At 42.9% G+C, this 12,493-nt stretch overlaps 1 protein-coding gene across 1 annotated transcript in view; it reads left to right on the forward strand.

Moving 5' to 3' along the window:
* The window catches only part of ANO4 (anoctamin 4), a 110,223-nt gene extending 103,925 nt beyond the window's left edge, over positions 1-6,298 (forward strand). Inside the window, exons 25-26 of the mRNA XM_010561988.1 lie at positions 3,202-3,307; positions 6,107-6,298. Coding sequence (XP_010560290.1) covers positions 3,202-3,307; positions 6,107-6,298 — 298 coding nt within the window. The remainder of the gene's footprint in view (positions 1-3,201; positions 3,308-6,106) is intronic.
* Positions 6,299-12,493: the final 6,195 nt, after the last annotated feature.

Below are 12,493 nucleotides of genomic sequence, written 5' to 3' on the forward strand. Positions count from 1 at the left end.
GACGTGACCACATTGAGTTATTTCACGTCTGCCAGGCGTCAACAGGGTCTGTCCTAAGCTACCTTTATGAAACCTCAAATCCAGCACTTCCTAACTGTTGAATGGTTAATATGTTTATGTCATTGCTTACAGGTGTAATTATTAGTAATAATCACATACTTGTGGTTTGAGTCAAAACAAAATGAGCAGTTAATTATCTGCTCGTCTTTGTCCTCAGCCAACAGATTGGAGAAATAGCAGTCTGAGGCTAGTCTGTAATGACAGACTTGCACCTGATTGATTTTAATGGTCCAAAGAATCAAGGGATCTACATAAAGGTCTTAAATGGGGTCCCCACCAAAAATACCAAACAACAAATACAGCTACCATTTTTTTATTGCAACATCGGTTTACAAGCATGAGTCCTGGTAGCTGCAGATACACTTAGTCCCAGTATTTTTCACCATGAAGAATTAAAATAGCCTTTCATGAGTGCCTAGAGAACAAAGGATACTCTGTGATACAGCAAAAGCCAGTGATAGTTTGTGATATTGATTTTTATTAATAATAAGACGTTTGAGTGGCATAGCATAATGAATTGGGGGGGGGGGGGATTAATGCTTTTGTTTAACTAACTGATATTTAAGACTGTTGCAACTTATTTGGCAGAAAGAACATCCCAATGTTGAATCCATAGATAACATTTTCTGTGGAGCAGAACCACTTTGAGAATACTCCATTCCACACTGTTTGCCATAGCACCGCTTAATAATGTTTTGTAACTGATCATTCTCTTCCCCCTCTTCAATTTCTTTCTTCCCCAACTTCAAGCATGAGGTTGCTGCTACTTAAAGCCGATGGGGCAAATCCCATCAATAAAAAAAATTGTCCTCTCAATAGCCCATAAACAGAACACTATTAAAATTGGTGCCATAAATCTCCAGAAGATAAATCTGTTCTCTTGGGGGACACTGAATTGTTATGTGTATCTACCCCTGAAAGAAAATGCATGTCTTCCTTTCTTTAGCTGAGTTTATCAGCTACTCAACCCACCTGAATTCTGCTAAAACATCAATTATTTTAATTGCACTTCAAGCTAGATATTGATAGTGAGGTAAGGAAATATTATGTTCTAGTGTGCAATAGTGTTGGCATTTTTCCAGGAAGGCAAGTCTGCCTGAACAAAAACCAGTGGCCATATTCAGTTAACTTCTGCTTGTCTGGAACCCAGGTAGTGCCATGCTATTCTGGTTGTTTAGAAAAGGTTTCCCCATTTCTTCATGTGTAGCGCTTGGTTGTTAGCAAGTACAAAAAGGAGACATACTCCACTGACTTGGGACTTGGTCCAGGGGCTTCTGTTTTCAGGATGCTTAGGATATTGTAAAACATCCTAAACCATGAAGTCCGAATGCTGCTTGCAGAAGGGAAGATCGTCTGTTTTAAGAACTTGCACTAGAGATACTGCAGTTTAAGAGAGGTTTGTTGCTAAGATGTCAAGACACAGTTTATTCATTTTGTGTAGCATCCTGTCCTGGTTTCAGCTGGGATGTAGTTAACTGTCTTCCTAGTAGCTGGTACAGTGCTATGTTTTGAGTTCAGTATGTGAAGAATGTTGATAACACTGATGTTTTCAGTTGTTGCTCAGTAGTGTTTAGACTAGAGTCAAGGATTTTTCAGCTTCTCATGCCCAGCCAGGGCACCTGACCCAAACTGGCCAACAGTGTATTCCATACCATGTGACGTCCCATCTAGTTTAGGAACTGGGAAGGGGGGGGCAGGGATTTGCGGCTCGGGGACTGGCTGGGTGTCAGTCGGCGGGTGGTGAGCAATTGCCCTGCCCATCATTTGTACATTCCAATCCTTTTATTACTACTGTTGACATTTTATTAGTGTTATCATTATCATTATTAGTTTCTTCTTTTCTGTTCTATTGAATCGTTCTTATCTCAACCCAGGAGTTTTACTTCTTTTCCTGATTTTCTCCCCCATCCCACTGGATGGGGGGGAGTGAGTGAGCGGCTGCGTGGTGCTTAGTTGCTGGCTGGGGTTAAACCACGACACATCCTAAGAAGGTGAACCTTCAGGGAGAAATACAGATTATCGTAGAGATGAAATAACTGTTTATTTCTTTTGCTTATCTGAGTTTTCTTTAGTTTCTTAAAACTAACTTAGAGATCAAGCTTAAGTGTATTATTTACTCTGGTATTTTCAACATTTTTTATAATGAGCTTTCTGACCCATCTAGGACACAGATTAAGGAGAAAACAATTTTTACACTACTTTTAAATTAAGTTTCTGCAATAGTATTTTGGAATTAACATACTGCCAGTAGAAATGGATTCCAGAATATGTGACTTAAACAGATTCATGATTTGTTAATGTAATTTTGGAGTCTTCCTGGATCCAGCTTTCCTAATAGACATCTCTAGTTACGTTATTGAGACCTAAAGTCTTTAAAGAAACTTTCTGTGAGACAAGACTCTAGATCCCGTTCTTACACAGTCCTTGCCCTGTTGATATACCAAGAAGTGCAGTTCTGGCTCCACTGAAGTCAGGATGAATCATGCTTTACACCAGGGATGGCCAACTAATTGACCAAGGGCAAGGTGGAGCCCATGAGGCAGTTTTATCTGGATTTTGGGAGGGCTGTCAGGCTGCCAAAACTGGGGACGTTTATGGTTTTAAAATGAACTCGTAGTGGGAAGACAGTGGCCCTCGAAACAGCCGAGCATCCCACCCTGCTCCGTGTTGTGAGGAGGTGCCTGCGAGGCACACGTTGCGCTGCCAAGGGAGATGCTGCAGGGTCAAACCGCTGGTGCTGAGCACCCAACGTCCTCTGTACTTGCGTTGGCAGCTTTATACAGGCGCTGGCCTGGTCCTTTGCACTGAATTTCCATCAGCAGCTGGAACATGAGGCGCACTCCTGGAGTGCATCTCACCGTCAGGTTTCATCTGAAAGTACACCCGTTTGGGTGAACTGAAGCGTGGCAAGCGGAGGTGATCAGGACGCTTTCTTCGAAAGCACGCACTTGATCCGAAATAAAACACCAGTGCAGGCCCAGCCGAAGAAGCAAGCTGTGTTGCGGTAACTTGTACGGTCTGAACCAAGATCATTTTGGTGCAGAAAACGCAATGACCGAGGGCAGCGGGGGTTTAGGCTTGCCTTCCTCCCAGGCAGCAGGGCAGGAGCTTGCTAACTACCGTACTCTGCTTCTCTTTCAGGTACAGGGACTACCGAGACCCTCCTCACTCCCCAGTGCCCTACGGTTACACGCTGCAGTTCTGGCATGTCTTAGCAGCGCGGTTGGCTTTCATTATTGTATTTGAGGTCAGTGACCATTCAGGTGGCAAAACAAAACCGACAAAATTAAACAAATTTCCCTTTGACACTTTTTCATTGAGCTGATCTCCGATGGCCGCTGTTGAGCTCTTTGTGTTAGTTTCTGCTATTTATATTGTGCTTTGTATTCTCAGATCTGCTTTCTGAACAGTCACAGGTATTTAGGTTCTAACAAAAAGGGGAATGCAGCACTTTGAAAACTGTAACAGTGACTTGCAAAGAGGGGAAATAAATGAAGCTTTTATTTGCATTCTGCGGTCTGGCATTCATAATGTGTCTAGGCTGGGAAGCCGTATGCTGACTAGCGTGTGAGGACGGGGTGAAGGAACATGAGAAGAAAAGATGAAATCTGAGTAACTGAAAAAGGAAGAGAGTTTAAGTTACAGTATTTACACATCTAGCTTTTTTCTCTGTTTTTTTAATACCATTCATTTCCCCAGAATGATTAGCATCACAAAGATGATGACAATGAAAAGGATTCAATACCTTTTCCAATGTTCATAATATTAGTACTTATTGTCAGTATCTCAGAAATCTTTAAGACAAACCAGAGAAGATAATACCAACTTCCCATGACTGGTATTCCCATGCTGATTTTGAAAAAGAGAGAGAGGAATGTAGATAAATAGGATGACATCATTTACAAAACAAAATGCAGCTCTTAAGGCCTGAATTCCAGGTACCTGAATATCCCTGCCAGAAACCAGGGGCTCAGCATCACTCCAGCACAAGCAGTTTGAAATGCCTTTTACGCTGTGAAGAAGCCAAACAGGGAACAAATGATTTTTGAAAACTCTTTACTCAACCCTCTGCACTGAAATCATAGCAACAGGGCATCCAACACAGGTATGGAAGCTGTAATCACCATAAATTATTGGGATAATGTTCATGAGCACATAATGCATCTGTGACTCACATTACTGTGTGAATTAGTTCTGAGCCGAGCTTTCGAAGCACCTCTTTGGATCGCAGAACAGAAGCATTTGAATTAGAGGAAAGGTGAAGGAGAAACATCTTCTAGATTATTTCTTGCGTAGGGATGTCTTGGTGGCTCAGCAGAAGCCCGAGGTCTGCAGTGAATTCCCCCTGATTGTTGTTTTCAGCCCTTCCCAGACGAAGGGGGAGCAGGTTGGGCTCTCTCCTTCCTCTATACTGGCCTAACTCATTAGAGGTTGGTCCTAAGGCGATTGGCTCTTCCATCATCTCTGCCACGCTCAGGGAAACATTAAGGGAAAGAAAGAAAGAAAGATTTGATAGAGGCCTGCTGGGCTCGATCTCTTCTTTGCTTCTTGAGCTGTCGGTACTGAGAGCCAGGGTATCGGTCTCCAAAAAGGACAAGAATGGCCTTGGCAGGTCAGCCTAAGCAGTTTTAAGATTGAAGAGAGCCTTGCTTCTTGATACGCACTTGGCATAAAGGCAGGGCAGCATAAGGGCAAAGATAACTGAGGCAAGAAAAATCAGCCCTGCTCAAGCCTCAGTGCCCAGCCAAATTTGTGACTTGCTGCGGAATAGCCTTTTGCGTCCCCCCAGTACTTGCACAAGAGATTTGACTTTGCTTTGCCCCAACCAAAGCCACAGGCTGGCTCATAGCTGTCTCCCTCAACAGGGGCCATTCGGTTTATTGGCGCTGCAAACTGTTTCCTTAACTACATCTATGAAACCCAAAAGGTAATTGCAGCAGAAACCCTGACTGTCTTTCTCTGTGGAAGACACTAATGGGTGTATTGTGATTGCTACAGCAATTACAGCAAAAGATTGCGCTAAGAGAGAAGTGATTCAAGGTAGGTTTTTTCATAAATTAAGTAACTACCTAAGCTCAAACACCTTTTTTGTACTATGGGTGTGGCTATTTTAGCTACCTTGACCTCCCTCAAAACCAGATAAAAGTATTTCCTATCACTGCAAAAGGAATTATTTGTCCAGGCTAAAACAACAGAAGTGGGTTTTTTTCTTTTTTTTTTTAGGTTTGGCAAAAAACCAGCAATTAAAGTATTGCGGGTTTATTTCTCATGAGGGAAGAATACATGGGAAAACATGTTACATTCTCTTTTCAGTGGCTTTCAAAGGAAGGGTTCTGCTTGGAGAAGAAGAAATACTTTTATTTCTCCAATCTAGAATGAGTGTCCTTTCTGAGATGGAGGGTTTTTCTGTTCCTCTGCTCCTCCTCTCAAGTGGAGGGAGTAAATCTCCAAGAAGCATCTTTCATCAAACAAAAAAGGACACTCAAGCAACCCTCCCCCATCACACTTGAGCTTTGCTGTGGCATGCCTAAAACATGAGGGACAAAGCATTAGCTACCTTGTATTTAATTGTGATGTTTAATAAATGGGAGTATGTCTTTGGATGAGAGACAAGGTATAAGAAAAAATGTTTTGTTTTGCACAGGTAGTTCTTTGGTTCCAATATTGGTTTTCTGGCAACAGGAAAGCATTATATCATTTGATCCTCCTCTTCCTGCAGAGCAATCCACTAATACCAGGCCCTGCCCAAACAACCTTACAGCAAATCACGACCTCAGGGGTTTGAACGCACAGGTCATACAGCAGTTTTGAGGCCTTATTTGAACGTAGGTGCTCATAACCCTTGCTGCGATCCATACTCCACCGACTTTGGCTGGAGTTTTTGTGGGGAAAAAACTTCATGGTTTGGTTCTTCAAATTTAGTAATGGATTCAGTTCTATCACAGCATCTTTTTGTGAATTGGAAGGAGAGGGTTTTCAGAAGATATGGAAAGCATTTGTTTTCTTCCTAAGATTTTAATTTTTCATCCCTTTTTTGTTTTCACAGCACCTTGTCTTTTGCATAAAGCACCTGATTTCCTACTTAATCCCAGATCTCCCAAAAGATCTGAGAGATCGGATGAGGAGAGAAAAGTACCTGATTCAGGAAATGATGTATGAAGCTGAACTAGAACGTCTGCAGAAAGAACGGAAGGAAAGGAAGAAGAACGGAAAATCTTATCACAATGAGTGGCCATGATGCGGTGAGGAAGAAACTGCTTAAAAGAAGATAGGAATTCTGTTTATAAAAATTTCCTGGTTTTCTACAGTGGAGAGTGCACTGAAAGGAGTAGTCTGTCCATGTTGTGTGCACTTAGCACGTGTGCACTCACGTTTAATAGGGTGCATATTGTCATGAGCCTTTTGAAATTAGAGGTCTTGCAAGGCTTAGTCTTCTCCAGAGCTAATGTCAGCACGAGCAGATCAGACCGATGCTTAAGTCTCTGCACTCTTTCCGGGAAGCGCCCAGGCCCTGACTTCCATTCAAGGCCCTGAACTTCAAAGCAGTCATATATCTTACAGTGCTTTACAGAACTCGGTGATCTTATGGCTCGTTCTCACGACCAAGTTGCTGCTTCATAACCAGTGACTGCACGTTGGTAACACGGCCGTACTTGTCCACGTGCGTGGCCATCACCTGCAGCACATGCATGGCAACGTCGCCCTCTTCCACAGTGGACTAAGCTGTGTTAGCTTGCATTTACCATGAGTTAAGCTCACATATGTGGACCATTTCCATTACTCCAACAATATGGAAGTATTTTTTAGGAGGAGATGCTTGATCACGAGTCTAATCAACTGGTGTAACAATTTAGGTGTGCAGAAGTGCTGACAGATAGACAAGCATCTAAATGTGGCCAGAGGTATCTAACTGTAGGGTCATTTATTTGGAAATGATACTGTGAAAAGCTGGTAATATGTTTTAAAGATTTGAACAGTGCCTTTTCAGCTATAGGACTGTCTGGTCTCTGAAGGAAATAAATCAGGCTAGGGCATCTTGCCCAGAACTGCCCGTGTATTTGTATTGCAAGATCACATTGAGGCCTCGTCAGGAATTAGGGTGTATGATACACATAACAGAAGACAGACTGTGTCTTAAAGATCTATCTGCATAAGTAAAACAACCAACAGATGAACAAGGTCAGCAGAGCAAAAGAACACCATCATCCAGAATCTCTACATTTGTAACATTTTCTTTATTCATCCTTCCATTATCTATGAAGGGGTGGAGGGGAAAAATAAAACAGACTGTAGTATGAAATAGCTTGAAGCAGAGCAATTCCACACAGGCTGCAGAATTAGACTGGGGCAAAATGAGCCACTGTCTATATCCTTTTGCAAATTCTTGAGCATTAAGAAATTAAAAATTTCCCAAATCCTTAACCCAAAATAGTGGAGTTGTAGGTCTGAAGACTGCAGAAGTGTTGGATGAGGCTCTACCACCTCTTGCCTAAAAGTGATAACACTGCAATTTTTGCAGAACATGCAGTGGCATAATCAGCCACAACACAAAGGAGGACGTTCAAAAGCCAAGACTGTACGAAGCCGAGCAGAAGCAAGCCTATGTCCTGGTGAGGATACAGCTAGATACAAAATACTGGAGCTGATCCATTTGCTTAGCCCCTTTCCAAATAACTGGAGCTCCATAAAAATTATAGTTTTCTCAGAAATCTTAAGGAATTGTGACCTTGTTAGTTTGCAGATATTTAAGAGGGAGGAAAATTCAGCAAGGTGTTTCTACAAGTTCTCCTGGAAATCATTCGATAGAAGGGCTAGAATTTGCCCTTCTGGACAGACCACACAATGCAAGACCCTACGGATGGATGCCTCAAGCTCCACAAGACATCAGGACCACTTGCACCAAGACCCCATATTGCCATATTAGATCTATTAACTTCTTTCCACTGCAAGGGAGAACTGTGCTATTTCCAAGCGGGCAGGGAAGGCTTCAATGAAAGGTGCTATGGCTTGAGGAAGGAGAGGGGTGGAAGAAAATGTATGCACCCTCATCTCTGTAGCCACTGCCTGCCTACGCTTTGCTTCCTCGCAGCAAGGAACCTCCTCCGGTAGTGACCCATGATCCTATGTGAAGAGGATAAACGACACAGTGGTTTCCATTTATTGGGTGCTCCTGGCCCAAGCCTGGAGGTCCCGTGAGGCATCAAAAGCAATGAAGAAATTTCAGGAATAATCTGTTCTCGGTTGACTTGGTGCCAGACTGAGCGGGGAGCCCGACAGGTGGTTGTGGGGTGTATTCCTGCCTGGCGAGGAAGTGAACTTGTTCATCTTTGCTTCAGCTTGCAGCAGCTGTGGACACATCCCATGCGGGCAGTGAAGAAATGGGGATATTTCTGTCTCTGTAAATAGGGGGTGGGGATTAGACAACGTCATCCTCCGGTACGCACGTGCCGGATGGGTTCGTATTTACCGTCCACCACAGACGTGTGTGTACTGCACTTGCAGTCTGGGGACTCTTGGGCAGGATCGCTGTGCAAAATCACATTCAGACCAAATTCACATGAGCAATTGGATTAGTTTGCATACCCTCTGTTTAATATCTAAAACAACAGATGACAAGAGCTTAGAAACTGTTTGCTAAGTAGTAAAGCGAGATGCGAGTCATGCATAAAATCAGTGTCACCCATATGAGTGTGAACCTTTGCAAACTCCTGCAGTAAGATATAGCTTTGTCAATGTAGATCTCAATAACTTCCGAGAACTGAACTGAAACCTCGTAGAATATAAACTGACTTCCACTCCAGAGGAACCACCGCAATATAATGTGCCAAAACAAATAAAGTGCAGCAGAAATACAATAGATAGTAATTGCTTTTGAGACTAGTTTTCGACATAGCTACATTATGATGAATTTTCATGACCATACGTTGCTGGAAGTTGTGTCCTGTTCTGCTCTAAATGAGAATACGAGTTGGCTGCTTACCAGGCTTGTGCTGAGCACTGTGCTGAAAGGGGCTCTGACCTGCTGGGCAGATCCCGAGTACATTTCTGTCACTTAATATTGACCGGTCAACCCACCGAGGTTTCTGTGCTGCTGGTCTGCTGAATAGATTTCCCTTGAGTCCTTCAGAGCTATCTAGCAGAACACTCAGGAAAGATGACCCCTTTTTATTTACTTCATTAGTTTGGAAAATGTACCACAAATAAGAGGCTAATAATAATAAATGGAATTTTAATCATCTCTAGATAGCAAATTTATGCCGTTCCCTTCTTTCTGATCTGATGATGGGTTTTGTTTAAACCTCCAGGTGACCGTCCTATATGTTGTTTACTTATTCCAGCTCCACAAGAGCACTACCTTCAAGGGAATGAGAAAAAATGCAACCTCAATGCATGCCACAGACATTTTGCATAGCAAGCAGGACAGCACACATCAAAGGATTTACTGTGAAATCATCTTGCAATCAGCATAGGATTGATCTCCATAGACCACTCTTGACAGCAAGCATGTACTTCATGAGCAGTTACACGCCAGTTTTTAAAACCAAGGGAAAAAAATTGTATATTGGGACCGTTTTTCAGCCTGTTTGCTACGTTTTTTGCATTCTGTCCCATGTTGGTTTTACAGATCTTAGACTAAAAAATGTAAATGAACAACCTGGATACTTTGACAAAAGAAAAATCCTAGGTATAGAACATCGTCTGCGTTCGAGCCACCAAATACTACAACAGAAACCGTGTTTACAGATCACTTCTTTTTTATTTTAAATCTTTCTGAGAGGTGTTATGTTATTTACCATATATATATTATATATATATATAAAGTATATAGAGAGATTGTTTATTTGTAAATAGAAAAATCCTATGGAGAAGAATGTCAAGTTTTCACACTTTAAAAAAAATCATCAACATAAAGCCATGTTTAATGCTTGTACAATGTGACGCAATAAACTTTAAAATAAATTATGCATATGAAATATTTGCTGCTTAGCATTCATGAGTTATTTTCTGTTTACCTGATTTGTTCAGCAAGCAAACAGAGCAGTCAGGTGGAAGCAAATTTAAATGCAGGTGAAAAAAGGGCCAAAATCTGTCACTGCTTTCTCTCCTTTGTGTATTCACATAGTCAAATATTGTTCCTGTTGTGGTTTGAGTTCTTTTTCTCATGTTCCTACTTGTTTTGTCTCTTGACCCTGCCAGATGCTGCATGTAATTTGGACAGTGTGGAGTGCTCCCACTCCCATGGAATTAATCAGTTTTGAGCATCCTGCACTACTTTGTTCTGTGAGCTTTTAGCTGGGAGAGATGAAGGAGCAGGGTGCAGGAGTGTGATGGAGACACCAAGAATTATCCTGCTGCTTTTACACAGACAGGGCCCGGTTTGAGAGTCCAACTAGCAGAGGACAGAATGTGACCCCAGAGAAAATGTTATTCAAAATTAATCAATTGCTTTAATTAGTGATGCCAATTAAAACAAGAAGCATATAGAAAAAAGTAAAGCAGAAAGAGTCACTTTGTAGCTCTGCAGCAATTGTGGGAGGTTAGTTAGCAAGAAATGGGGTAGTTGCAGGGGTCATCTGCAAAGCTTAAGAATGTTTGTCTCTAGAGCGCTTACAGCAAGATATTCTCCCCAGCGAAAACTCATCTTAATGTGATTGTAGACCAACAGATATCACCTAGCCCAAACTTTCACTTCATACCAAAATTAGAGTTAAATGACTGCTCAGTGCTCGTATAGTGACTTCAAGCAATAAGTGAAGATAAGTTGGTCATTTACATGTTTTCTCTGTTTTAAACAACTATGTGAATTCAAAGCACTGAGAAAAAAACTCCATGGTGATACGTTTTTTCACTATGATAACTGGGAAGATTAGTCTACAAAACAGGTGGAAGTCACAGATCATCCAAGACAGTTTAAGGCAGTATCAATTACAGCGCAAACAGTGATCTCGGCACAGAGTGGTGCAACGAAGGCCACGCTGATGCTGTTTAACACAGCGGTGATCAGTCACCCTCCCAAAAAGCACCTTCAGATGGGAGTTCAGCATTTGTGCTGGGAGGGCTGTAGCCATACCAGCAGGCTGACAGGTCAAGGGCTTGCTACAGGCTTCTATTCTCTCTGCCCACAGCTTTCTCTGTGCCATAAAGCACAAGTACACAGAGGCACACCAGTCCATTTCAGCACTCTGCAGCAGCATGGAGATATTTACCCTTTTTCAGATCTGTGGGCTGAAAGTACTGGGTAAGTACAAATTATTATGTTCCAAGGCTCGAGAACTATTCCGTAGCACAAAATGCAGTATCTGTTTCTGGTTCATGAACACAAGGCACAAGGCTGAATGAGCTGCACTTATCTTCTGAGACTTGAGAAGCATAGCCGGCTCATTCAGTCAGTGGCCTGGCTGCCTCAGAGGGACTAGGATAGTCCCAGAACAGAGACCCCTGTCCTGAATCCCAGAAGACTTTATTCAGGTTGCTATTGTTTGTCTCAGATCTTAGATACGAGGACACAAGGCACAACTCACGGGATCTATCCCGCTCACTCACAGCCCTTCCACACAGCGGCTTTAGGCACTTACCTGGTCACAGAGCTGCAGCAGAGGAACGGGAGACAAGGGGCTGGCCCTAAACTCTGCACTGGATCACGCAAACCAGTGCTTCAGGAGGCCAAGGCGAAACCTGTCTCCACCACGGAGTTTTGCCCTGGGTTAGCTGATGGAGACATGCCCCTGGTGACAACCCCTTCGGTGTCTGTCTGGCCTGTACTCCTCTAGTAGAGGTCTGCTCCTTGGAGCCCGTTTTTTCTTCCTAATGTTTTCTGACCCTGTCAGTTCATCTTATGCAGTCGATCATCAAGTGACCTCTGTTACAGGGGCACGGAATAAATTGATTTAGATGCTGAAGGGCCCTAGTCAAGTTAGATAAACTAGCACTGTGTCATATTCCAAGTTACAGCAGCTCAGCACCTAGCACAAATGCAGCATAACTTTTGGAAAGCATTTAAGACATGCAATCAGTTTTTCATTTGATTTTCAAGCATGACTGCTTTATAAGCTTCACAGCTCAACTTTCCTGCAGTGGCTTTTATTTTCCAACTTGCTGCTTGCTTGATTTCCAACTCTGCTGCTGTGGAGGAGTTTCAAACACCCATGTATAGCCATAGCAAAAAGTCTGCAGTACAAAACCAACACAGCGGGTCAGAGTCTGTTCCCAGCTGTACCAGAAAGCACCCAGGAGAAGGAAGCAATGGGGGTTTTCACCCTCTCAAACCACCAGTCCAGTGCTTGGTCTGGAGCAGATGTGCTGTTCAGCTTTTCTTGGCAGCCCAGCCAGAGGATAAGCCACCTCGTGCCCTGCAGCCCTGGAGAAGCCTTCACCAAACAACATCCTCTGCGATCCCTTCCCCGTCCAGGGGGATTGCGCAGCGGAGTCTGCC

Source organism: Haliaeetus leucocephalus, unplaced genomic scaffold (genome assembly GCF_000737465.1).
Source record: "Haliaeetus leucocephalus isolate CR32 unplaced genomic scaffold, Haliaeetus_leucocephalus-4.0 Scaffold151, whole genome shotgun sequence".
Lineage (NCBI taxonomy): Eukaryota > Metazoa > Chordata > Aves > Accipitriformes > Accipitridae > Haliaeetus > Haliaeetus leucocephalus.